General features: G+C 48.5%; 1 protein-coding gene across 3 annotated transcripts in view; it reads right to left on the bottom strand.

Moving 5' to 3' along the window:
* Positions 1-24264, bottom strand: part of ATAD1 (ATPase family AAA domain containing 1) — a 44941-nt gene extending 20677 nt beyond the window's left edge. Inside the window, exons 1-4 of one of the 3 annotated variants that reach the window (XM_036735742.1) lie at positions 23783-24264; positions 13041-13215; positions 9402-9500; positions 2356-2476 (exon numbers count right to left, since the gene is read on the bottom strand). In XM_036735742.1, coding sequence (XP_036591637.1) covers positions 2356-2476; positions 9402-9500; positions 13041-13202 — 382 coding nt within the window. In that variant the 5' untranslated portion in view covers positions 13203-13215; positions 23783-24264. Of the gene's footprint in view, positions 1-2355; positions 2477-9401; positions 9501-13040; positions 13216-21816; positions 22001-23611; positions 23700-23782 lie in introns of those variants that run through there. The other 2 variants (XM_036735743.1, XM_036735741.1) reach the window with 2 other exon arrangements.
* Between the last annotated feature and the right edge of the window lie 256 nt (positions 24265-24520).

Here is a 24520-nt window from a genome sequence, read left to right as displayed (position 1 = left end):
TACCTTTCTTAGTACAGGGATTGGCACACAGCAGGCACTTAATAAATGTTTCTTGACTCAGAAGCTGCTTTCCCATCATTGTTTTTTTTCAAGGCCATTCATTTCCACTTCTTCAAAGAAATGCACCAAGGCCTGATCTTAGTGTCCATCGGTGGTAGTGACTTCACTGTCCTTGATGGTGAAGAGTCTGTTATAGTAATTTTTGCAAACTTTTCATATCCAATGCCAAAAAGCTCATTGTAAAGTGTATTAGAAATGAAGTTTGCATCTGTGAACAGTTAGCCACAATATTCTGTTTACTAGATCTGACAAGATCTCAGTGTATCTTTAACTGATTTTAACTAGTAAGATCATATTTTAAGATTCAATCTGACTTCTAAAATGGAATTCTGGCTACACAGGAGAGTGAGTGAGGAAGTGCTGGATCAGGAGTCCCCAGACAGAGGTGTGAATCCTGTCTCAGACACATCTGAGAAACCAGAATCATCTGTCCTGCCAGCTTGGGGTGCGTGCCAATGCCTTCGTGGTGCAAACACCTTCCAGCATGATATCAATGTTGTGCTTAAGTGCCACTGCTCTTCTCATGGCTGCCAGATTAACACTGTGTAACTGTAACTGATTGCTTTGCTCAATTAATGGTTTAATAAGTATTTGCAGTGCCTTTTCTTATCCAAGGGGTTTGAACTGTTTCTGAGGTACTGAGATCGTTCATTCACAAATCATCTTTCTAGAACAGACCCAAGTCAGCAATGGCACATTTCCAGAACGTGGTGGCTGTTCGTCCTTTGTTTTCAAAGAGGACCAACAACGTCACGATGTCTTGACTTGCGTGTGAACTGGATTTTGGTGAGGCAGAGTTGCACAAAGCAGGATGCAGTGGATGACCTTGGCGTTTCTGATGTCTGACCAAGTGCCTGCTTCAGCCGCCTTCATGGCTGTTGGAACAAATTGTTCTCAGCTGCCCGTTTCTCTTGGGAAAGTCTTCACATGCTTGGGGCAGACATCTCCCCAACTCACGCATGGGTTTGAGGCCCATTGGCTACCCTCAATCTGGTTTAGCCCATCTGCCAAGATGGTTTTACTGGGGTGTGGCTGCTTCTCATGCTACAGCTTCTTGGAGCCCCAGGTGAGAGTGGGGCACAGAAAGCAGAGGTGCTGGGGCACAAAATAACTGAGTGCCTGATGTGACAATAACAAAGAAAGTCTGTTTTCCAGACTAAGTCTTCCTGGCAAGCGAGGGGAACCAAACCCAACATTTCTCCACCCACGGTGCCAATATGGTCCCTGGGGAAGATCTCTTCCCGGGGCCTGGCCTGCAATCCTAAAGCCAAGGTCAGCCTGACTGCACCTGGCTAAGGATGGCTGCTCTGGGTCACTTTTCATTTTCTGCTCTTTGTGAGAGAACGTAGACAAGCTCAAGAAAGACTAAACACAGTACGTATGAGTCAGAATACAGAGTTGTCCACAGGGTCACTGAAAGAGGGCCAATGATGCATTTCAAAGATGAAGGTGCTGCCCCTGCTGCGTGGGAGAGTGAGCCAAGCAGGACAACCAATGCATTAGATGGACTTTTAAAAATAAGCACACAGATGGCTAGTTTCATGGGCAATTGTCTTTTTTTCTGTTCTACTTTATGTATGGAAATGCTCTTTTTTTAAAGCGCAAATTTTAAAAAAATTAAAATTAAAAATGCACCATCTACCTTGAAGAGTAAATCAACAAACTGTCTCAACTCCTGAGTTATGAGGATTAAAGCAATTTCCCCATGAAAAGAGGGACTAGTTTCCCTCCAAGGTTAATGATGTACAATCAAGCTCATGTCTATGAATTTAATGCAAACTAAGAGAGACAAGATTCTGGGTCGAGCAGACCGTTTTCTATTGGCGTATTAATTAACTCGGTCCCAGATCAGAAGGATGCTCTTTCCCTATTCCTTAGTCTCACAATTAGCCTACCTTCACTATTGAGGTTCTAGGTCACTTGCAGCTTCCCACTGCCTGCGTAAAGAATGGTTATAATCTAAAAAGTAGGTCAAAACCCATATAATTAAGAATCTGGAATGAGAAAAGTAATTGTAAACCATTGGCTATCCCAATATTAGGTATTTTGAAATAATTTGGCTTAGACTTCTGCAATTTCTACCACCACTGTCTTTCAAATTTTAATTTACTTGAAATAGGCAAACTGGACTTCTGATCTGCCTTATTAACTATCCAGGGGAAAACAGTATTCATTTAAATACATGAGGTAATAAATACAATAAAACATAATTTTCATTTAAAAGATAACCTGGCAGCTGCATAAAAAGATGCAATGACCTTCTAGAATGCCAAGTTCCTGTTGCCCCCACCCTACCTTTTGGAGGCTGGAGAAGCCTGGAATTTTCAAACAAATGCTTCTTCTTGATAGGCAAGATGACGGTGTCTTTGAGGTCTGTGATGACGTCATCCAGACCTGCTATGTCACTCCAAGTAACCTGAGGCAAGAAGCAGCAGAGACACAATGGGTCAGGACAAGGGACAGAGGAAAAGCTAGAAGGATAAGCACTAACTCCACCAGGTACAAGTCTGGGAGAGGAGGAGGAGGATTTTCCTAAGCATAATATGTTAACACAGAATTAGGCAAAAAAAAAAATAGAATCTTTAGGAACTTCAACTCCAGAGCATTGACTTAGAGCTGGAAGAGACTTATGGGTCATCAATATGATCCCCTTCATTTTACAGACATGGAAATGGAGGCCCCGGGTTGCGCAAGGGCTTATGTAGAGGGAAACAGCCAGAACGTGAACCCTCAGGCTTCAGAGCCGATCCAGTTTTCCAGCCGCTCACTTAACCATTAGTTTGACAATTAAATGAGGCGATGAGCAGAGCCAAGGGATGGCTTGTGAGACCACTTAGGATAAAGATACTGTGCCAGGGGAAAGGGAATCCCAAGTAAGCCAGGCCAGTCAAAGTAGCGAAACAGTTCACAGGAAGATGCGGGCAATGGAATCCATGTTCACAAGGATTTCTGGTAATCAGAGGCTATGCCAATCCAACCAGAGCTCTACTCGTTGAGAGGGGCATGGCATCAAAAACTCTTGTTCTAAGGGTCTGGATCAGGAAGTGAAAGCCTCAAGTCCACCTGTCGGGGGTATTTTCCTTTCTACACTAAACATATTGATATTTCTTGGTGGGACACAAGAACTGTCCAATATCCAGACAATGTCCACCCCGATGAACTCCATCCTTGGATATAGAAAAAGCTGGAGGAGGGATTGCTGAGCACTATCTGGAAGATCTGTGGGATGAAACCACAGCAAAATCCTAGAGTGTGTTATTTGAAAAGGGTTAGTGCATCGAGGAGAGGAAGCCCGATTCAGCACAGGGCTGTCCCAACTAACGTCACCTCATTCCTCTGACAGATGAGGGCAAATCAGGGGAGATCTAAAAATAGTGTGCCTGGACTTCCACCAAGCCAATCTTGTGGAAAAGACAGAAACACGGGGGCTAGAAGGATTCAGAGTTGGGTGACTCAGGTGGGAAGGAGGTCTCTGCTGGAATGCTCCATGGTCTTGGACCCGTGCTGCTGGAGACTTTAGTGACACTTGATTAAATCTGAAGGTGATAGAAAGCTGTGTGGGTGTACAAGGTCAGGAATCAAAACTCTTGGCAGATGGGAGCACTGGACCAAATATCATAAAATGAAATTTTAATAAGGAAACATCCAGTGGTAAGAGTGTGAGATCAATGATCTAGAGCTAGATGGGACCTTAGAGGCTAACCTGGACCTCTCATTTGACAGATGAGGAACCTGAGGTGGAGTCATTTTCCCAAAGTCACAAAGACTCCAGGTATCTGTGGCAGGATTTAAATCCAGGTCCTTCACTAGATCACATAGTCTTTCATTATATCTTACATTTCCATTAAAAATTAAATAAACAGGTAAGAAACTGTACACTTTCTGCCTCCTGCACCCATGAGAGAAGAGGAAGAGAAAGGTAATGGGGGTGGGGGCTTCCATATGACCATGTTCTTCCATCCCATGCTGTGAGGGTCTCCTGCCCAATCTCCAGCCTCCTCTGAGAAAAGGAGTGGTACTTTCCCATCAATGATTAACATGCTCCCACCTGATTATACCCTATACTCACCTCAGTGATTCTGAACTTCATCCAGTTACATTCAGGTCCCATTTCCCCTTCCCCAGACTCCTTATTCCCCCTCCCACTCCAGAGTGCCAAACGAATGCTGCCCATGCCTGCCGTGTGCTCTCTGGAATGCCTGTTCCATAGACAACAAGCTTCTCTGCATGCTCCATCTTTTCCTCTCCCACTCCTTTTGTCTTCTGGTATACAAAGTCCAGCCTGCCTCTCGCCTCTCCAGTCTTCTTACTCCCTTCTCCCAGACACTGTCCGATGTAGTGACCCCGGCCTCAGGTGTGCTCCATGGACAAGACCCTTCCTCTCTCAGCTCCCCATGTTCTCTGGCTATCCCCCCCATGCCCAGGGTTCTCCCTCCTCAATCCATCTCTTGGCTCCCCTGGAGTCCCACCTTCTTCAGGAAACCTGTCCTAACCCTTCAAGGCCAGCGCCTTTCTTCTGCCATTTCTCTCCTATGTTGTCTCCGCGCTCCCGGAGGACAGGGACCATCTTGGGCCTCTTTTTGTGTGCTCAGCACCTAGCACAGGGCCTGGCCCACAGTAGGTGCTTAATGAATGTTTATTGACTGACAAGTACAAGATGGTGAAGTCATCAGAGAGCAGGTGGCCTGAGGAGGACTCCTGGAGAGGAGGACGTGGAGTGGGTGCCCCATGCTCTGCCCTCATCTGGTGACCTCTGAACCACCAGGCGCAGGTGCTCACCGCAGTCAGGGGTGGGGGGGGGGAGGCACCGACAATCTGAAAGGCAACTCGGAGAGGAAATGCCTCCAGCTCATGCTGCAGGAGAATCTAGGGAAAGGACTGAGGACAATTTAGCCTTAAAAAGGAGACACTCAGAAGCAACATGGTAGTGCACGGGAAGTGCTCCAAGGGCTGTGCCACAGGAGGGAAAACACCTGGTCTGTTTGGGCCCAAAGGAAAAAGGAGCAGGAAAGCCACAAAGCTGCTAACTCAGTCAGGGCCCAAGGGGTAAAGGCTGAAAGACCATTGGTCAGGTGTGCCCTCAAGGGGTCTCTGCTTGTGGGGGTGCACCGGCCTTGAGGCCCTTGTCACAGAAACGAAGGGCTCAAGATTTGAGGTGGCCAGAAGGGCGCCCAGGGATGCACCAAGGCCCCCAGAGAGTCCTGACCATGGGGGCATGGCCAGGGTTTGTGATCTTGCTGGTCCTAACCATCGTCCACCTCACAATTACTCTCCAAGCCTTGGAGAGCTGCCTGAGGCTCAGACCCTTGGTCACAGAGCCAGGAAGGGCCAGAGGCAGAAGAATCTGAAGCCAGCCCTGCATGGCTCCCAGTCTAGCCCTTTGGACAGTCTTCAACGGAACCACACACAACACATCTCTGTGATTTCGGGATCATGGGTGCTCCCGCTGGGGTGAGGATCTCTGATGATGTGGAGGCCAAAGCCTGATGATCCCACATACAGCCTGATGGGTCACATCTTTTCTGACGTACACACTCTTGACACTGCCTCTCCCTCACAAGTCTCGGCCACTAACATGTTGCTGCCTCTGCCCTCCCACAGTTCGACTGTCTTTTGGGAACTCTTGACCTTAATTCTTTGGGGACGGTGATTTCTCATGACTTGTAGCAATCCATGCAGCATCACCAGAATAATGGTGCTTAAAGATGGGCTTTCATCTTAGGGAGACGCTTGGGATCATTAAAAGCAATGCATAGTTTTCTAGAGGCAAGCCAAGCCATTCTTTTCCTCCTGTTCAATCCTGCTCAGTTCTGGGCCCAGCTCATTGTTCATCCAGTGCTGGTACAAGATGGATGTACTAATGAATCAGCAGTATGAAGTGTCCATCCAAATGTATGGCACAGGTGAGACAAAGGCATTCTTCATCCACTTGGTTTGCCCTGTGTGGATAGTTAGACCAAACTCTTCTGATTATGAATTTTATTTTGTAAATAATTTAATCTATGTAAACTCTAAAATTTGTAAAGTGCTTTACATACATGAGCTTATTTTGATCTCCCAATCACCCTCTGTTATAGGTAGTACAGATTTCATTATCTCTACTTTACAGATGAGTAAATTCAGTTCCTGAGAAGTGAAACCAGTAAGTATCTGAGGCAGACTTTAAACTTTGGACTTGGTGTCTCCAAGCCCAACACCCTCCACTGGACCAAGTGCCACTCATCTAGCTCTGGACTATTCCAGGGCCTGATGCCATCAACATTATATCACCCACACAGGAGCTTCTGGTGGACCTCGCCATTGAAAGGGAACCGCTCTGCCATCTGGACTCTGCACAGCACATCTTTCACGATGCTGACATTAGTGATCCAAGATCTTTTGGCAAAACTCCACGCTCTCTGTTAGAGCTTTCCAGGCCTCTTCTAAGACGCTGATAGATTCACAGGAGACACGGTGTTGCAGGAGAGCCTTGAAGGTAGGATTGTACTCCAGTGAGTTGAAGGCTTAGCTCTTCTCCCAACAGCAACCACAGTCCTCATCCCAGTGTGACGGTGTCCATGCTCGCCGGTCTGTTCCCTTCCTTCTCGAGCTTTCAAGGATGTCCGTGATGTGGACAGAGTATATGCAGTTAGGTTTTCTTGAATGATGGTTCTGAGGTTATTGAGATACGTATTTTTAACAAATTTCCTTGGCGTCCTCCCTTCTTTCAGAGATTGTGAGCCCTCCATGCCCACAGAGTTGTACCATTTCTGCCCCGGGCTACCTGTGGGCCCGGGGCTGGTCACCTGTCCATTCTAAGCCTCAGTTTCCTCACCTGTACAATGGGGTTAATGACAGTACTTGGTTGTTGCGGGGATCACACACTTTTCACAGACCTTAAGGCACTGTGTAAATGCTTTCTATTACAATCACTGGTCTGGTCCAGCTATCCTCACCTTTACCGTCTTTGGTGCTCTCCTAATTGCTCAGGTACAGCCCAGGGTGATACCAGGGTCCAAACGTGGTGACTGCAGCCACTGACAGAGAAAGGGGCTTTTTGCAGAGATCTTTCCAGATCTTCTCTATTCACGCGTCTCTGCCCTGTCTTGCTCCCAGGCTCATCCTTAAAGGCTCTGTGACTCCCCACTGCTCCTCTTCTTCCACCATGCCCCTTTCCCCAGTTTTACAAACGGTTTAGAGTCTGTCCAAGTACTTCCCTTTGCTGCCTTCTCTCTCTGGAAAAGAGAACATTTGCTGGCTAAAGTAGTTTCTGGGCTCTTTGGGCCTCCTCATTAAGGGCACTGATTGACAGCAGTTACAATGTCCGAAGAAAAGGTGACAGCCTGTGTTGGCACTGCTGAGGCTTGAACTGTGATCTTACCGCCCTCTCATTTAAGTCTTTCCTTTATTTTGGCATTGAGCCTTTGATCTCAGCAGTTTGACTCCACGCAGTCAGCAGGTTCAGTAATGGATGAAACCACATCAGCAACAGGTCATTCCCAATCAGTGAAAAGAGAATCTACTGCTTTTTTCTGCTCTTCAGGGCTCACCATCCCTAGAGCCTCCCAACTTGCTTCATGAAGGAAGCATGAAAGATATCTAAGGCATCCTCCTAAATCGTGTGTCTGCCTCCTCCCCCACACCCACCTTGGCACTGAAGTGACCAAATCTGGTTCCTTGTCTTCTGTGACAGCAGGTAGCTCCTAAGTTACCATTCTCGGGGCAGGGGCCTGCAAATGCACATCACAGACACTGCTCTACAAGAGGAACAAGTGCCCCCCAACAAGCCTTGGACTTCCTTTGGAGGCATGATAAAAACCTCTTTCACCTCCTCCTTCATTTGCTTTTCCAAGGAAAGCCCAAGAGCCACCCTTCCGATGACCAGGAATGTTCCTGATTCCTAATTTTGTTTACAGTGAGTTTAGAGCGGTGAGATCCACGGGGCTCTGTGGTTGGTTCAGTTCCTCCAGGATGAGACCCTCTTGTTGATCTCCAGACAAGGCTCTCATCTGTGTAATGACAGTGTCATCCAGGTCTAGAGATAGTCAAAAAGCTTTGTGATCCCTAGCATCCTCTGCCCCATTTCCATCAATGACCGTCACAGTCACTGCAGGGGCAGAAGGGGACAAGCCAGAACTGCTTTTTCTTTCTTTCACTGGTGACGAGCTCATCCTTACTCAGCGAAGCTCATTCTTGGAAGGCAGGTTCCATCTGTGGCTGGAAGCACAAGGGCCAACATGACAGGAGCTTCCAGAGTGGGTGTAGCCAGGGATCACATGGAGCACGCCACAAAGAGGTCCTGGAGGTCTCCGGATCAGCCTGCCTTCATTGACAGCAATTAAAGAGCGTGGGCCCTGAGCCTCAACTGACGTTCTATTCTAACACTTCTTCCTGGTTCACAAAGAACCCTGGGGTCTCCAAGGAGCTCTAAGTGGAGAAGAAACTCTGGCAGAACCTGCGTGAAGCTATAAAGCCTTGGGATACAGCCCACACCTGTATATGGGGAGGCTGCAAAGCTTGGCCCCAGGCATACTACAGCAACTCGTGATACCATCAAGTAAGGTGCAGAGGCTGCCCCCTGCATCAATGGATGAGGACCCCAACCATTAAACAAGAGATTCTTTACTTAACTGAATACCCTAAAAAAAGCAAAGCTAAGCATTTTAGAAAGTACCACTTCTTACAAGAAAAGCCTCCTGGACCTACTTTTAACTTGGTCCAAATGAACAAATTTGAGGTGTTTCAAAATTTTTTGGTGGGGGAGTGGGATATTGCTAAACATAGCTATATAGTATGGAGAGTAGGGGAGGTTTGTGGCAGTATCTAAAGGACACTTTGATGGCAGAATTCACAAACTGATACCCCCTACATTTACAGTCCAATCTGTCTAAGATATTTATCCAACTCCATGCAACTTCAAGGAATTTTAACACTCCTATCATGTGGCTAAAATTCTATCCAGGAAGGCAAGAGGAAAGCTCGTGGACACAAAAACAGTGAAACAAAGGAGGAAGCACTGAGACTGACCCCCACTGCCTGACTCCCGTTTTGTTTCAGGGCACAGGCTCTGTCAGAGGCCCACGGAGACCCAGGCCAATCAAAGGGGAACTCAACAAGGAGCTTGTGTGATCTTATCTAACTAAATTCCAATGCAGGCTAGGGTGGCTGCAAACTTTGCAGGCATTGGTTCTTTTGGACAGGTGGAGGTGATAGTCTTACGTTTATTAAGCTACCATTTATAAGTTACCACTAGAACACATGAAGGTGTTTGTTATACCTCAGACACCTCATTCAAATGGCTTTTGAAATCCCTTACTACCCCAACCTCAATGGAGGTGCTAGAGTGAAATGAAAGCTCTTACGTGCATGTTAAGAGGGTCCACCAGGTGCGCGGCAATGCTCATCTCATACTCGGAAAGCTTTACATTTTTCACACCAATTTGCTTCATTAGTTTTTCGGCCTGAAAAAAAAAGGAAGTACAGACAAAGACATTAAGTGATTTCCTTCCATCTTTTCTTTTAAATAAGTCTGAAATGTGGGTTGTGGGTGGGACACACAGAAAGGCATGAAGAGCTGACCTGCTTCCCCAGGCCCTTTCCCTTACTCTCCCCTGGTGAGCCCCCAGGACAAGAGAAAGGTTAACACAGAGGGAAGCTGTTTCAATCTGACCTTCCTTAGCCTTTCGCCACTCCCAGATCCAGGAAATTTAAAGCAGACCCAAGTATCTGAGGATGAAAAGGGTAAAAAGAAGGAGTGCCAGGTAGAACTGAGGTAAGCAGCAGCAAATCTACGAGCACACATCTTTGATTTAAGGACAACTGGATCGGTTCCTACTCTAGGCCGCCCCATAGGGCTAGACCAGTCCCTCATTCAACAAGTATTTATTAAGCATTTTCCTAGGTGCCAAGCACCATGCTGACAAAAATACAAGAGTGAGTCTCAGGAAGCTCTAGAGGATTAAAAGTACTGCCCTACAGACAAAAGCACCGAAGCACAAGTGCTTACCCTTCCTTTCCCACATTATCTGTGTCTGAGGATGGGCTGATGCAGCTGACAATGTTTCTACATCTCCTGCTTTCTTCCACCTGACTCCCCTCCCCAGGCTTGCCAACCATACAGGAACAATTTGCAAAAGGGGATAAAATGCACCAGATACACAGTCTGACAGAGTGCACTTGTGGAAAGCACTAGACTAATCCTGCCTCTCACCTAGGTCTGTTCCCCACTCAGCTGCCCAAGCGCTTTCCTCAAAGCCCAGGCCTGGCCCTACCATCCCTGCCCAGGGAGTTCCAACTGCTCCAGATCTCTTCTGCCCCTGTGTCCTTATCTGTCCCTCCCTTCCATGCATTTTGCAGCGCAGCCACATGGGCCTGCTCTCTGTTTCCTACTTTCTGACTTTGCACTGGCTGAATAGCTTTATACTTAAATTAAGGGACTATGAACATTTAAAATGCCACTTTAGGGGCATTCTGGCTGCCCATTCTTTAGTCTTTAAGACAGCATGGCCTTATTTCTTTTCCCAATTAGAAAAACAGCTGCACTTGAGTCAAGCCACAATTCACGGCAGAGAGGCCTAAAACCCACAGATGCCAGCATCCACACCCTCAAATGGCCAGGGGAAAAGTTACTGCTTGGGATAAATCTATCTGGACTCAAGACCAGAGTTCTTCACCTTTTTGATGAAGAACAGACCCATTTATGGCCATCAATTGGGGAAATGGCTGAATAAGTCATGGAATATTATCGTGCTATAAGAAATGATGAGCAGCATGCTCTTAGAAAAACTTGGAAAGATTTACATGAACTGATACAAAGTGAAATGAGCAGAACCAGGAGAACATTATACATGTACCATCAACACTGTATGGTGATCTACTGTGAAAAACTTGGCTTTTCTTAGCAATACACTGAGTCAAGACAATTCTGAAGGACTTACTATGAACGGCGCTGTCCTTCTCCAGACACAGAACGGGTGGAGCCTGAACGCACGTCAAAGACACTTCTTCTTCACTTTATTTATTTTTCTTGGGTTTTTTTTTGTACCTGTATTTTTTTTTTCACAGCTTGACTTACATGAAAATAGATTTTACCTGACTACACACATATAACCTAAGTCAAACTGCTTGCCTTCTCAATAAGGGGGAGGGAGAGAGTCTGGAACTCAAAATTTGAAAAAAGAATGTTAAAGTTGTTTTTACATGCAATTGGGAAGAAAAATAAAACATTTTTAAGTTTTTTTTAAAAGAAGAAAGGACAGACCCCTTTGGCCATTGGCTGATGTTACTGATTCCTCCTCAGCACGGTGTTTTGAAATAACTGGAGAAATGCTAAATTTCAGATCCAAGTTCATGGAGCCCCCTCCCCCAAGAATGTTCCCACAGATCCCAGGTTAAAAATCCCTCCTTGCTACACCGTACATTAAAACTAAATGACAAAATCAGGTTTATTGGTTATAACCAAAAATCACCCAGAGAACTGCAAACTACAAAGGTTTATTTCCAGAAGCTTTTCAAAAGTCTTTCAAATTCAATTACATCCAATATAGCAGCAATTTCAATATAAGTAATATTGACTAAGACAAACTAGCTGTACAATCTCTAGGTTTATACTTCCTCCCAATTTTAGTCTTCTCTTTTTTCCTTTTTCTTCCTTGAGAGCTTACCAAGCTCCCCTGGCTTTTCAGTGAAAGATGAAATCGAATATAAATATCAATCATAAAGATAAAAGACAAAGATAAAAACCATCATTTCCATTACACGACATGGAAAAGCATTTTGCATGAATAAAACCCATTCAAATACTCCCAGAAGAAACCTTATCAGCTGGGAAGCTTCCCAGAAGATCTCTCAGGTAAAGGTTCCCAGGATTCTGCATAATCACTGTTTCCTTATAGAGAATTAACACAGATACTTCAGACCAAGAGCCTTGCCACGATAGGTAAATGGTCAAAAAATAGTAATAGTTCTCAAAGGAGGAATTGCAGACTCCTAACGATCATGTGAAAGATTGCCTCAATTCACTAAGAACAGAAATGCAAATCTAAAGTACTCTTAAGGTTTCACCTCACACCCAAAGTCTGAGCAAAAAGGAGGGAGGAAGGGAGGAAGGAAAGAAGGAAGGAAGGAGGGAGGGAGGAAGGGAGGAAGGAAAGAAGGAAGGAAGGAGGGAGGGAGGAAGGGAGGAAGGAAAGAAGGAAGGAAGGAGGGAGGGAGGAAGGGAGGAAGGAAAGAAGGAAGGAAGGAGGGAGGGAGGAAGGGAGGAAGGAAAGAAGGAAGGAAGGAGGGAGGGAGGGAAGGGCAACAGAAAACCAGGCACCATAACATACTGTGGCAGGAACTGTGAATGACTGATGGAGGAATGGCCAATAACCATTCTAGAATCAATGTGAAATTATGCTTTTTAGAAACGGAATAAATGTCCATACTGTTTAACCCAAAGATCCCACTGTGAGGCACAAATGATACCAAGACAAAAAGAAAGGTCCCACAGACACCAAAACAGTCCTAACTTCTTGTGGTGGCAATGAAGTGGAAACAAAGCAGGTGTCCATCAATTGGGGAATAAATAAATTGTGGTCCACGTATGTAACAGAATATTGCTACAAGGTAAGAAGTGATTCCCCTGCAGAATTCAGAGAATCAGGAGATCTGTATAACCTGGTGCAGCATAAGGTAAGGAAAACCAGAACAACAGACCCAACAACATCAGTGGGAGGAAGAAATACAAGTGAGTGTGGGGTAGGAGGAAGGGTCCTGGACTCCAGGGGTGCAGAGGTAGAGGCCTGCACACGTCCAGCCTGTTTTATGTGCTGGTGAAATCTGATGCCCAGAGGAATGGGGGTGGGTAAATGAAGAGATGTAAAAACACAAGACAGCAATAAAAACTTCTAAAAAGAAATGAACGAGACTTTATCCAATGGGTTCGAGTCATGCCTGGCATATAGCGGTGCGGAATTTGTTTTAGACACAAGAAGGTCCATCCAATATTCCACAAGCCGTACCTGTTTCTGAGCTTCGACTTTTTGCTTCCTGGTCGGATCAATTGCATCTACCATCCACTTTATGGTAAAATACGTCACAGCACCAAATATTGTCAAACGGAAAATTAAACCAACAACTTCATTCCGACTCAAGGGACGAGAAAAGGCTTCAGCATGTACCATCTTGATTATTCACCTGGAAATGAATGGAGAAAATGTCACAAAGTAACAACTCGATCAACAATCAAGTCTGACTTCTGCCAGTGGTGAAATGAAGTATACGTTTACTTTCCACCACAAATTCACTTTTCCTTAAATTTGTTTGTAAAATGACGGTGTTAAAGTAACACATTTTCCCACAGAGAGTACTCCAAGTTAAAGAAATCCTGTGAAGCAAAAGCTCTTCCCCAGTATAGAAGCAGTCACAGGACAGAAATAAACAACTCTTAACAGAACTGGAAACTAGTAACCACATCAAATCCAAATCACTCACATTAAGAGCGATGCCAATCAAAACAACCCTGAGGTTCGCCTCACACCTACCTAATTAATAGCTAACATTTACATAGTGTTTTTATGGTTTGCTAAGCGCTTTACAGGGCAGCTGCGGCACAGCGGATGGAGTTCTGGGCCTGGAGCCAGGAAGATCTGAGTTCAAAATCTGACACCAGGCACTTCCTAGCTGTGTGGGCATTTGCCTCAATTCCTCATCCTCCATCATCTTCAAGCTAGAGAAGGAAATGGCAGACCACTCCATTATCTTTGCCAAGAAAACCCCAAAAGGGGTCACGAAGAGTCAGAGATAAAACGAATGAACGAAGCACTTTATAAACAGTCAATCTGGTCCTCACAACAATCCTGTGGGATACGTTCTATTATCCCCATATAAGACTTGGAGAAACTGAGGCAGACAAAGGTTAAGTGACTTGCTCAGGGTCACACATCCACATATGAACTCAGGTCTTGCTGACTCCAAGTTCATCATGCTAAGACAAAAGATAGACAAGTCAATATTGGAGGAATTGTAGAAAGACAGGCACACGATGATTGCATTCCTGATGAAGAATGGAGTTATGCACAGAGAGTGAGGAAAAAGCTTTATACCCTTTCACCACTGCTAGGCATATCCCTCAAGGAGGTCAATGAGAAAAAGACTCCAGATGCCCCAAAATATCTACAGCAGCCCTTTTTGTGGGAGCACAGACCTGGAAACAGAGGTGATGTCCAACCATGGGAAGCACCTAAACAAATCCAGGTCCACGAACATGATGGATGAGCGCGATAGTCGGTCACCAGCCATTGATTTATTAAGTGCTCACTACACGCCAAACTGCGCACCGTGCTAAGCTCTGCAAATACCAAGACAGGCAAAAACGCACCCCCTGCCCTCCAGGAGCTCATATTCCAATGGCGGAGACAACATATGAACACTGGGCATACAAGATCTATATGGTGCACGTGGAAGACGATCTCAGCAGAAAGGCATTAGTGGGGAGGGATGTGAGAAAGGCCTCCTACGGAAGGGAGGGCTGCAGCGGAGCCTTGATGGAAGCCAGGGGGGCCAGGAGGCAGAAAAGGGGAGGGACAATCCTCAGGACAGACAACCAGGGAAAAGTCCCAGGGTCAGGAAGGGTATCTTGGCAAAGAACTTCAAGAAGGCCATTGATGCTGATCATCAAACAGATGGAAGCCAGTAAAACGCAGGGTCAGAGAGGCAGGAAGGGACCAGCTGGCAATGGGCTGGAAATAAAAGCAGCCACTGGAGTCTACTGAGTAGGAGTGTGATGTGGCCAGGCCAGGCTTGAGCAGGGAGAGCCTGGAGGCAGGCAGACCTCCCAGCACACTACAGTCAGAGGCCAGACAAGATCATTCATTTGAATCATGAAATCAAGGTCTGTTTAAAATTTTACAAAATCATTCTATCTAGCAGGGCCCACACTGAACTGGAAGGGCTGAATGCAGGCACAGCTCCAAGGAGCCGCTAGGCTAGCTCAGAGGCCGAAGAGTGACGCAGCCTTTGGCCAGTGTGATTCTCACAAATGGTCTACTGAGTCACAAGGAGGCTGTCATCAGTATCAGCAAAGGGAAATGCCAGCAATGTCTGAAGGACTACCCCCTGGTACGAGCTCAGCTGACAAACAGCATGGCCATCATTCCCAAAGGGGAAGCCAGCAGGGATGAGCCAATGCTCCAAATTCTATCTTTGCCAAGGGAAAGATCACCATCAATTCATCCACACAACAACTTAACCCTTATATACCTGATGGGGGAGGACACTGAGAATTGGAAGATTAAGAGGTCTCCCATCGACATGGGGCCATAGGGAAAGCTGTCCAATCACGAAACAGACCAGGAGGAGCAGAGAGCCCTGCTGTGGGAAAGTTTCCTGGAGCGATCCCACCTGAAGTGAGCAGGATGAAGAGGACCATGCCCTGGGAGGCAGGACAGTCCTTGGAGACAAAGAGAACCTGGTGGGTATTGGCCTCCCGCCTGCAAAGGGTGGCTGGGGCCACATTCCCAGGCTCAGAAACCAACGCTTGGCTGCCTCTGCCCATGAGACCTGGGAGAAACCTGCCCACGGGGTTTCCTTGTGTGTGCATGCCTTGGATGGCAGAGGCCAAGGAGCCATTTAAATGAAGAAAATGCTAGGCTTCAGCTAGAGGTGAGTGAGAATGAAGATGGGCAAGGTTATCCCATCCAAGTTCATGGATGCCTTGAAATCTGTCCAAGGACACCACCCTGTTGGCTGATGAACCCCAGGCTCAGAAGCCCTGCCGGAGATGCCAGACAGTCCAAGTCCCTTATTTTATAACCAAGGAAACTGGGGTTCAGAGAGGTCAAGGCCAAGGTCACCGAGGCAGCAAAGTCCAGAGAGGACCCCACCACAGTGGGCTCTGGGGCATCATGAAAGCAGCTCTGTAGGAAGGGCAGTCCAGCAGCCCTAGAGAGGCTGGGCTGGAGTCCGGCCAAAGCCTGCTGATCCCCAACCCGTTTGAGGGTATCCACCTGCCTGGGCATGCCCACCTGGTGATACTATTCAGAGTGGCCCGGGAAACCAAGGCTTTTGTTTTTCAGCCCATGTCCCCAAGTGCTCTTGTCTTCTCCTAGTCTTGGCCAATCTTCTCTTAGGGATCCCCCCACCCCGGGGTCTCCCCTTTCCTCTACTCCCACAGTCTGACCTGAGCAGCCCTCTCCAGGTGCCAGGGATCTTGGCTGCTAAATCCAATGCCTTTTTCTCAGGCTTCATTCTCCATTACGTCTCTACAGCTTCTGACACTCCTGACCGCCCCCTTCTCCAGACCCACTTTTCTCATCTCCTGGCACTTTGCTCTCTTCTGGTTCTTCGTCTGTTTCCCCTCTCTCCTTCACTGAAACATCTACCATCTCACTTCCCCTAACCTCTTCTTTCTCTTTGCCCTCTATAACAGATCTGCCATTCCCAATTCAGTTATCTCTACAAAGATGACTCTGAAGGAGAGATGTATAGACAGCTGTCTCCTGAATTGTAATGCATCACTGTGAACTGCCTGCTGTCCCTCCTGATCTGGATGCTCCACGGGTACCTCAGACTCAACTGGTCCAGAATGGAAGCTGCCCCTTCTCTCGATGGTCTGATTTCTGTTGATGATACCCTTACTGTCCTAGTCACACGCAGGTCTGTAACACCGGCATCACAGTAAATAAGGAGAAAGTGCTTAATAAATCCTTGTTAACCTGACCCTCCCAACTCACCACCCTCAAATCCCAATCAGTGGCCAAATTCTACAGAACTGTCTCCACATTCCTCATCGCCACCCCCTCAGTGCAGACCCCTTTCACCTCCCAACCTGGATGACTGTACTAGCTCCTAACCAGTCTCACTGTCTCTGGCCAATCCTTTCTCCAATTTGTCCTCTGTGTCATTGCCAAAAGAATCTTCCTCTGACTGAGCTCAGCACTGTCCAGCTCAGAGTCCCTGCTGCTGTGGGAAGAGCACTGGAACCAGGATCCAGGAATCTGGGACCAAATCCGGCTCTGCTCCCTATTACCTGGTGACCCTGGGCAAGGCCTGAGCCTCTCTGGGCCTAGATGACCTCTCCAGCCCCTCCAGCTCTCAGTCTACAAAAGGCACATGCTACTCTCCACGACCAATACAACTGATTGCCCATGCTTAGGTATTTAAGACACAAAGCTCCAGGCTGCCATTTTCCTGCTTTGATCTGACTCTTCATAAGGTTCTGTTCAAGGCATAAGCCCAATCACTTCTGAAGCAGAAAAAGTCCTTCTTAAATGACCAGAAACACAAACACAAACATGCTTCCATTTGCTGAGAAAAGTCACAACCGGTCAATGTTTTATTAGGCAATTAACCCACTCAGCATAGGGGTAGGCCCATCACCGTGCAACAGAAGTCCACTTCTACCCCAGCCCATTCTTAGAGCAGGTCCCCTAGTGAAGCTGCCCAAGGGAGAAAAGAATTAAGTCTCAGCAGGGTGCAGGCCCCCCAAAATAAGGAGAACTGGAGAGACAAGCACAAAGCTGCCAACCAACTATCAGGACATTATTATATTATGCAATGACTTACATTACTTTACTATAACCACCCTGAGGCTCCTCCACCCCTGGGCCCTGTTTTAAACTCCAAAAAGCCTCTCCTAATTCTTTTGCTTCACAGAGAAAGGGGGCTGGAGTCGGGAAGACCCAAGTTCAAATCCAACACTGGATTTGATCAGACATTCCCTAGCTGCGTAACTCTGGACATTTAACCTGTCTACCTCAGTTTCCTCAAATAGAGCTCCATAAGAGCACTTACCTCCTAGGGTTGTTGTGGGGATAAACTGAAATACAGCACTCAGAACACAGCCTGGCACATAGTAGGTACTTAATGAGTATTTTTACTTCCTTCCTTCCCCCTCACAGTTCTCTTTTTCTATCTCCCCCAAAAGATTTTAGAGAGCTATTATGAGAATCCATTCGCCATCATTCAAAACATTGGATTTATGAGAAAACGTGTTCCAAACTTTAAATGTGAAAATGAGAGGCTAATCTAGGCTGGAAAATGCTAAAGTTTAATTATAAGAAGAGCTTTATTCACTTCAAACTTCTACAACAATTATGGTCTATTTTCAAACAAGTAACCACCATTCTACACTTGAAAGCCTAGGTTTGGTTCTCTTGGCAAATCAAAAAAAAGAACCCCAAGCTGTCACATCTTTAAATTATGAACAGTAGCCAATTTCTTAAGTCCCTTTACATTAATAATGACTTTGATGGTAGATAGATGGAGCTGAATTAAAGCAGTGGCCTGAGAATATATCATGAGTTCTACTCACCCCCTTCACCCCCACCCCACCCCAACTAAGGAAAGTAAAGGTCAAATAGGGCCATGGTGAGTTAGGGTTCCGGGAACCTTCAGCAGCCTTGGCCTATAAATTCTTCAAATAACATGGTGAATTCAGCGGATGCAGGCAATTAACTTACAATAAGAACCTTGGCTAAGACTCACAAAGAACTTTTGGCCTCTTAAGATGGCAGCTTGTGAATCTGTTGAGGCGGTGATCACTTAGCACCTCTTTTAAAGGCCATTGGTAAGAAAGGCACAGACAGTCACTTCTATGGCTCACTGAGGTCTTTTTTTAACAGCTTTTCTCCAGGGCAGAACAAGCTTTGGCCACTTAACAGGAACTCCCTGATAAGGCAAGCACATTTTGAAGGCCCAATATTCCCCATGGTCCAACACAGTGACTGCCTGAGGAAGAGGCCTCGCCAGGCCTTGGCTCTGTGTGTACCTGTGTCCTTGGCCGCTCCTTCAAATGCCCGGGAAGCTGCTTGGAAGGCAACACAAGAGGCCTTCTCCCAATCCTTTATACAGTATGCCTCAAGGTCACTAGACAGATCCTGTTTCAAAAGAGAGTGTTGGACCATCTGGTCTCCCTAAGGTATTTCTAAGTCTGACATCCTGATTCAAGACAAAGATCTAGGTCCTTGGGGCTCAGCTGGTTCCTGTCCCTAGAAGCGGCAGTCCAGTGGAAAGGTGGATCACTGTATCGTAAGCTAAAGGCCTGCCCACATGTACGCTGCGCTGGAAGGACACCCAGACCTGGAGCCAGCTTTTCCCCGTAGTGTCCAGCATGAGACACTGGCTGGGCTGGTTCTCCAACTGTACAATGTGATATAGCATTCACCTTAGTATTCCTGTGCTAAGGACAGGGAATGAAGACGAACACCACAACAGCCCCTATTCTCCTCAAGACCTGGCATGAGGGCATGGAAGCCAGTCAACAGAAGCCACAAGCTTCCTTAGGGCCAGACTGACAGCAGAGCCAGCGTGGGAAGGATTCAGCCTGGTGGGACAGCACAGGCTGGATGTCCTCCACGGCCCTCTCCAGCTCTAACTTGGACCCTGCCATCCTCAGGCCCACCTTGTTCTGGGCTCTAGGCCTCAGCCAACACAGAGCGAGAGAAGCCCTGCATTGGTTCCTGCTCCTGCACTCACTAGCCATGACCACCATGACTGCCATGACCTTGGGCAAGCCAAGACTCCCAATGGACAGCTGAGATGCTTCCCCCCTGTCAAAGGAGCTTGGCCTGCACAAATGCCTAGCCACAGAACCCCAAGGGGGAAGGAGCTCCAAGGCCAAGAGTGCATCTCCTTACAGGTGAGATCCCTGAGGCCTCGTAAGTGGCCCAGGGTCACCTAGGGATGACACAGGGCCATGACTGACACCGGTCCTGAGACTCCTCATTGGGCCATCCATTACAGCTGGTTTGCAATCTAAAGACAAGACGCTTCCAGGGTTGGGGCCACATGTGGCCTTCTAGGTCCTCAGGCGTGGCTCTCTGACTAGGTCCAAGCAGTAAGTGTCAGAAGTGTCAGAAGAAGGATGAGGACTCCTGGCTGGGATGGAGCTGAGTGATCTCTGGAAGCCACGTCCCCTCTTTGATCTGTAAAATGGCAGTGAAGCAAAGATCTGCCAAGAGCAGACCTACTTTGTGCAGTGAGCTGTCCAGCTGCCAGGCCCTGTGGGTGGGGAGGTGGGGGAGTGAGTCCCTTCCTGGTGATCCCTCCCTGCCTTGAGGGACTTGTATTTGGGAGTAAGGTGGGTCAAAGGAAGATCTAGCGCAAACCTTCTAGGGATAAGATTCCCTTCAATACTTTAGAGTTGAAGAAGTCAAAGGAAGACTCTTTTCAGGCTGGCCAGTTCTGATCTTCCTGTCTTCAGAGGCAGAGCAGGGGATGTGGATGACCTGGGGGGGTCTCAGGAAAACCTTGGGGCTATTCTGAGGCTCCCCAGAGATCCAGAAATGGGCCTGAGACACCCTATTAATGCTCCCTCATTTTATTCCAACCCCAGAGGCCAGGAGAGAAACTGGCCTCACCACCTCCCCTATTCATTCCACAAGCACCAATGAATCCTAAGTCCTAAGAACACCGTGCATGGAGAGCAAGGTGAAAGGTGGCCCAAGCTCTTCTCAGTACCCCGCACTGGTGTGTGTACATCTGTACACACACACACACACACACACACACACACCCCTTGGCTCCTCCCTTTGGAGTGGCAGTGGCTCATGCCAGGGATGCCCGCACCCCCTTCACCTCCCTGACTCACCAAAGTTCTCCAGAAGCCTTTACTCACCCTTCCAGCTGTCCCCCACCCCAAAATAACCACCTGGTATCTATCTCATATTCTGCACATACCTCTGTGTACACATCTCCTCCAAAGGAAAGCTCTTTCAGGGCAAGGAAGGCTTCACCCTCCCAGCACCCAGCTGGTAATAAGAATCTAATAAATGCTGATCCTTAGAACAACCCTGAGAGGCAGGTGTTATAACGTATTCTCTCCATTTTACAGATGAAGAAAGGGAGGCTCGGTGCATTAAGCTGAGAGGAAGCCTAGCACAGCTACCAGTCAGGATGCCCTAGGCAAGTCCCTTTGCTTCTCCATGCCTCAATGTGCTCATCTGTAAGATACGGACGCAATCATTTTGGAGGGGGCCTGGTCCAGTGATTTATTGGGGGGATGGGTTCCCAGGTGAGGAGGTCCCCTCTGCCATGCTGTAAGCTTCAGAATAAGTCATCCTGGAGTCTTTTTACCCGACAGGGCTGTCACGAGAACCAACTAGGATTGTGCCCCGGGTCGCTTTGAGAAACTCAGGCCCTATGTCTAAATCCGTGCCAGCTGCTATAGTACCAGTAATCATCCTCATTATTATTACGGATGGGGGCACAGGAGCCCAGCCTCCCGGGGCCTGCCCAGGCTACAGAAACAGGGACACTAGAAACTACCCGGTCCAAGGGGAGGCGGCTTCAGGCTGCAGGGGTGTTGGCTCTCCACCCACTGGGCTGCTCCCCGCTCATCTTCCTTACACCTTAGAGACCTAGGGCACGAGCACTTATTGAGCCCCTACTGTGTGCCTACACGCTTTACAAATTCGACCTGGTGGGGTTCGGGGAGGCCACTCCGGGCCGGCGTCACCCTGGTCTCGTTCCTCAGTTTCCTCTACAGCGCCGGGGAGGCCAGGGTGGGCCCGGGCAGGCCTCGGCTCAGCCGGTGCCCCTTCCCCTCCTCTCTCTCCCCTCCCCCACCCACCCCCCACCACCGCTGGGCCCGTGACCTTGGGCGGCCCCTCAAGCTCGGCCTCGGTTTCCCCGGGGCTGCGGGGTCTGTCCGCGAGGCGGGGCCGGGGCTCAGGGGTCCCAAGCCCGAGGGGGGTGGCCGGCCCGGGGTCCGAGGCCCGAGGCCCGGGGCCCGCGGGCGGGGAGGGGCCGGCCGGAGCGGCCCGTGACCTTCCCTCCTTCCTTCCGCCCCACGCTCACCTCGCCGCGCGGAGGCCGCCGAGCCCGGCCCGAGTCTCGCCCGGAGCCCGGAGCCCAGAGCCCGCAGCGGAACCTCCCGATACGGACCCGCCGCTGCCGCTGCCGCTGCCGCCGCCGCCGCCGCGGAACCAGCCAGGGAGCAGAGGCCGCGGCGCGCATGGCGCATGCGCTACCCCTCCCCCGTACGCTCCGCGCCGGGTTTTCGCTACCACCGACGGGGAATGGGAGGGGCAGTGCAGGAAGGAGCGCTGGGAGAGGGACCTGAGAACCGAGGCGGCCCCTGAAGGGGCGGGGCATCATGCGGCGCGCTGGAAAGCCCGGAGAGGATAATCCTTTCCGGAGCGGAGCAACGACAGAGGCAAAGTATCTAGAGTTGGAAGGGACCTTAGTGGAGGTCTTGAGGTCCGACTTCCCAATCTTCACTTACAAGGGAAACTGAGGTCCCAGAAGAAAGAGCCTTTCAATAAGGCCCTGGGATCATGGAACTCAAAACCGGAAGAAGCCTGATGGATTTTCAGGGAAAGTCCTGGCATCCTTGGTTTCATTTTTGGTTTTGCATCCCCAGCCCGTCCTTTCCAAGACCCTTCGGGGAAAGGAAGCTTCTTCCTTTGAGAGGACCATATACCCAAGAAATGACAGGCCCAGGCCCTTATCCCTATTCCCAGCTCAATTCTGTGTCCCCACAGCACTGGTGGAGGGTATTTCCACATCCAGGAGATCCTCTATACCTGCGAAAACACAACTCTGGTGCCTATCTCAAGCCTATCCTATCCCCGATTCCTAACAGAAGCCTGGCAGGCCCTTTTTTTTTTCAGGCAATCGGGGTTAAATGACTTGCCCAGAGTCACACCGCTAGTATCTGAAGCTGTATTTGAACTCAGTCCTCTTGATTCCAAGGCTGGTGCTCTATCCACTTGTCACCTAGCTGCCCCCCCTGGCAGGCTCTTAATAAAGACTCAGGCTACTGAATTAAATCCAGTTTTTTCATTTTACAGATGGAGAAACTGAGGCTCAAAAAAGGCAAGTGACCTGCCCCAAACTGTAGTCAGTTAATGACAACAGTGACCATTTATATAGCACTTCCAGGCAAGGGGGCAGAGGCTATTTTCGTCCTCATTTTACAGATAAAATGGGGGGGGGGGGACTAAGCTGCTTTTTGAAGCCAAAAGACCTAGGTTTAAATGTCACCTCTGGTACCTTTTACCTGTGTGACCTTGAACAAAGTAACCAACCTCGATGGGCCTGTTTCTTCCTCTAGAAAATGAGCTTAGACTTGACACCTTCTGAAGAACCTTGAAAACTCTCAAGAGCATACAGGATACGTTAAAGGTAGAATTTGAACCCAATTCTTCCTGACTCTAAGTCAGACTTGGGTTTAGTGACCAAATAAGACAAACGCTGTGTCAGTTGGGGACAGTCACTTAACCTTTTAGAGCCTGGGGCTCAAAGAGCTAAGGCTGAGAGAGTTTATTTGGAGGTCATCTTATTTGGAGTCCAGAACCGGGCACTTCCTGTGACCTTGGGCTATCTGATCACTGCCTACCTCAAAGCTTCCTGAAGAAAACTCTGCAAATTGTAAAGCTACAAAAACTGTAAAGCTACAAAAACGAGCGATGCCTATTACCATCCAGAGCAGGCCCAAACCAGATTATTCAACATCCATATGTTGGCGTACATCTGTGTATGTGTACATGTGTACACATGTTCACACACAGGTACGTACATATACATGCTACTTCAAACTCCAAACTCATTGTTTTGAGGACTATTTCTCCGCCGAAGACACGAGTCATACCTACATACAGAGCCCAGCCTAGAGCACATGGCGACGAGTCAAGATGACAGCTTAAAAAGTAGCAATCATTTGCCGAGGCGCCCTACACCCTTGACCCGAGGCAAAGAAACTCCTCCACGTGGCCCCCTGCGTGCCCTCCTAGCCCCGACTCCGCCACTCCGAAGGACCAACCTGGCTCACGTCCCGCCTGGCTCTGACCCTGGCTGCTTCTTCTCTGCCAGGGCGAAATGCCTTTAATCCTTTCGGTTCCGAAGCCGAGCTCACCCTCCACCCTCCCTTCAGGAAGTTTGGGAGATCCGTGTCAGAGTCGCTTTAAGAAAAGGGGGCGGACCGCCGCAAAGAGGCCGCCTCCGTCCCCGTAGGGTCCAGACGGTCACCCGTTCTGGAGTTTCCTTTCCCGTGCTCTGGCTACCGCGGTAGGCGTGGCGCGGCTCCAGCGGGCGATGAGGTCAGGAAGCTAGCGGAGTCCCCTGCCGTCTCCTCGGCTGGCCATGACCAGCTTCGAGCTCTGGGATTTGGAAAGCAGCCTCCCCTGGGCCGGAGCCCCAGCTCTGGACGCCGCAGCCGCCCTCCTACCCGTGAGGAGGGAGCACGAAGCCCCGGGCTTCCGTGTGCTCTCACAGTCCGCCTCCCTCCAACCTCTGAGGCTCCCGAGTTCACTTTCAGGCCGACTTTAAGATGCTACAATGTAACTGTTTCCGCTTTGTGCCTGTTTCTAAAAGAGACCGGCTTGTAGAAACTAGAACACCCGCAAAATGAAGGGGGGAGGAGTTAGGATGAGCTCAACTTCGAGAAGCTTTTATTAGCGCGGAGACTGGATAATATTCCGGGATTAAAGGTTCGAAGCCGCCTCGAATTTCCTATTGTGTAACTAACCTTGGGAGTAACTTCGTTTCCCAGCCTATTTCC

This window comes from Trichosurus vulpecula, chromosome 8 (genome assembly GCF_011100635.1).
Source record: "Trichosurus vulpecula isolate mTriVul1 chromosome 8, mTriVul1.pri, whole genome shotgun sequence".
NCBI classification, from domain to species: domain Eukaryota; kingdom Metazoa; phylum Chordata; class Mammalia; order Diprotodontia; family Phalangeridae; genus Trichosurus; species Trichosurus vulpecula.
Note: the sequence above shows the minus strand (reverse complement) of the source record. Positions and strands in the feature narration are given on the sequence as shown.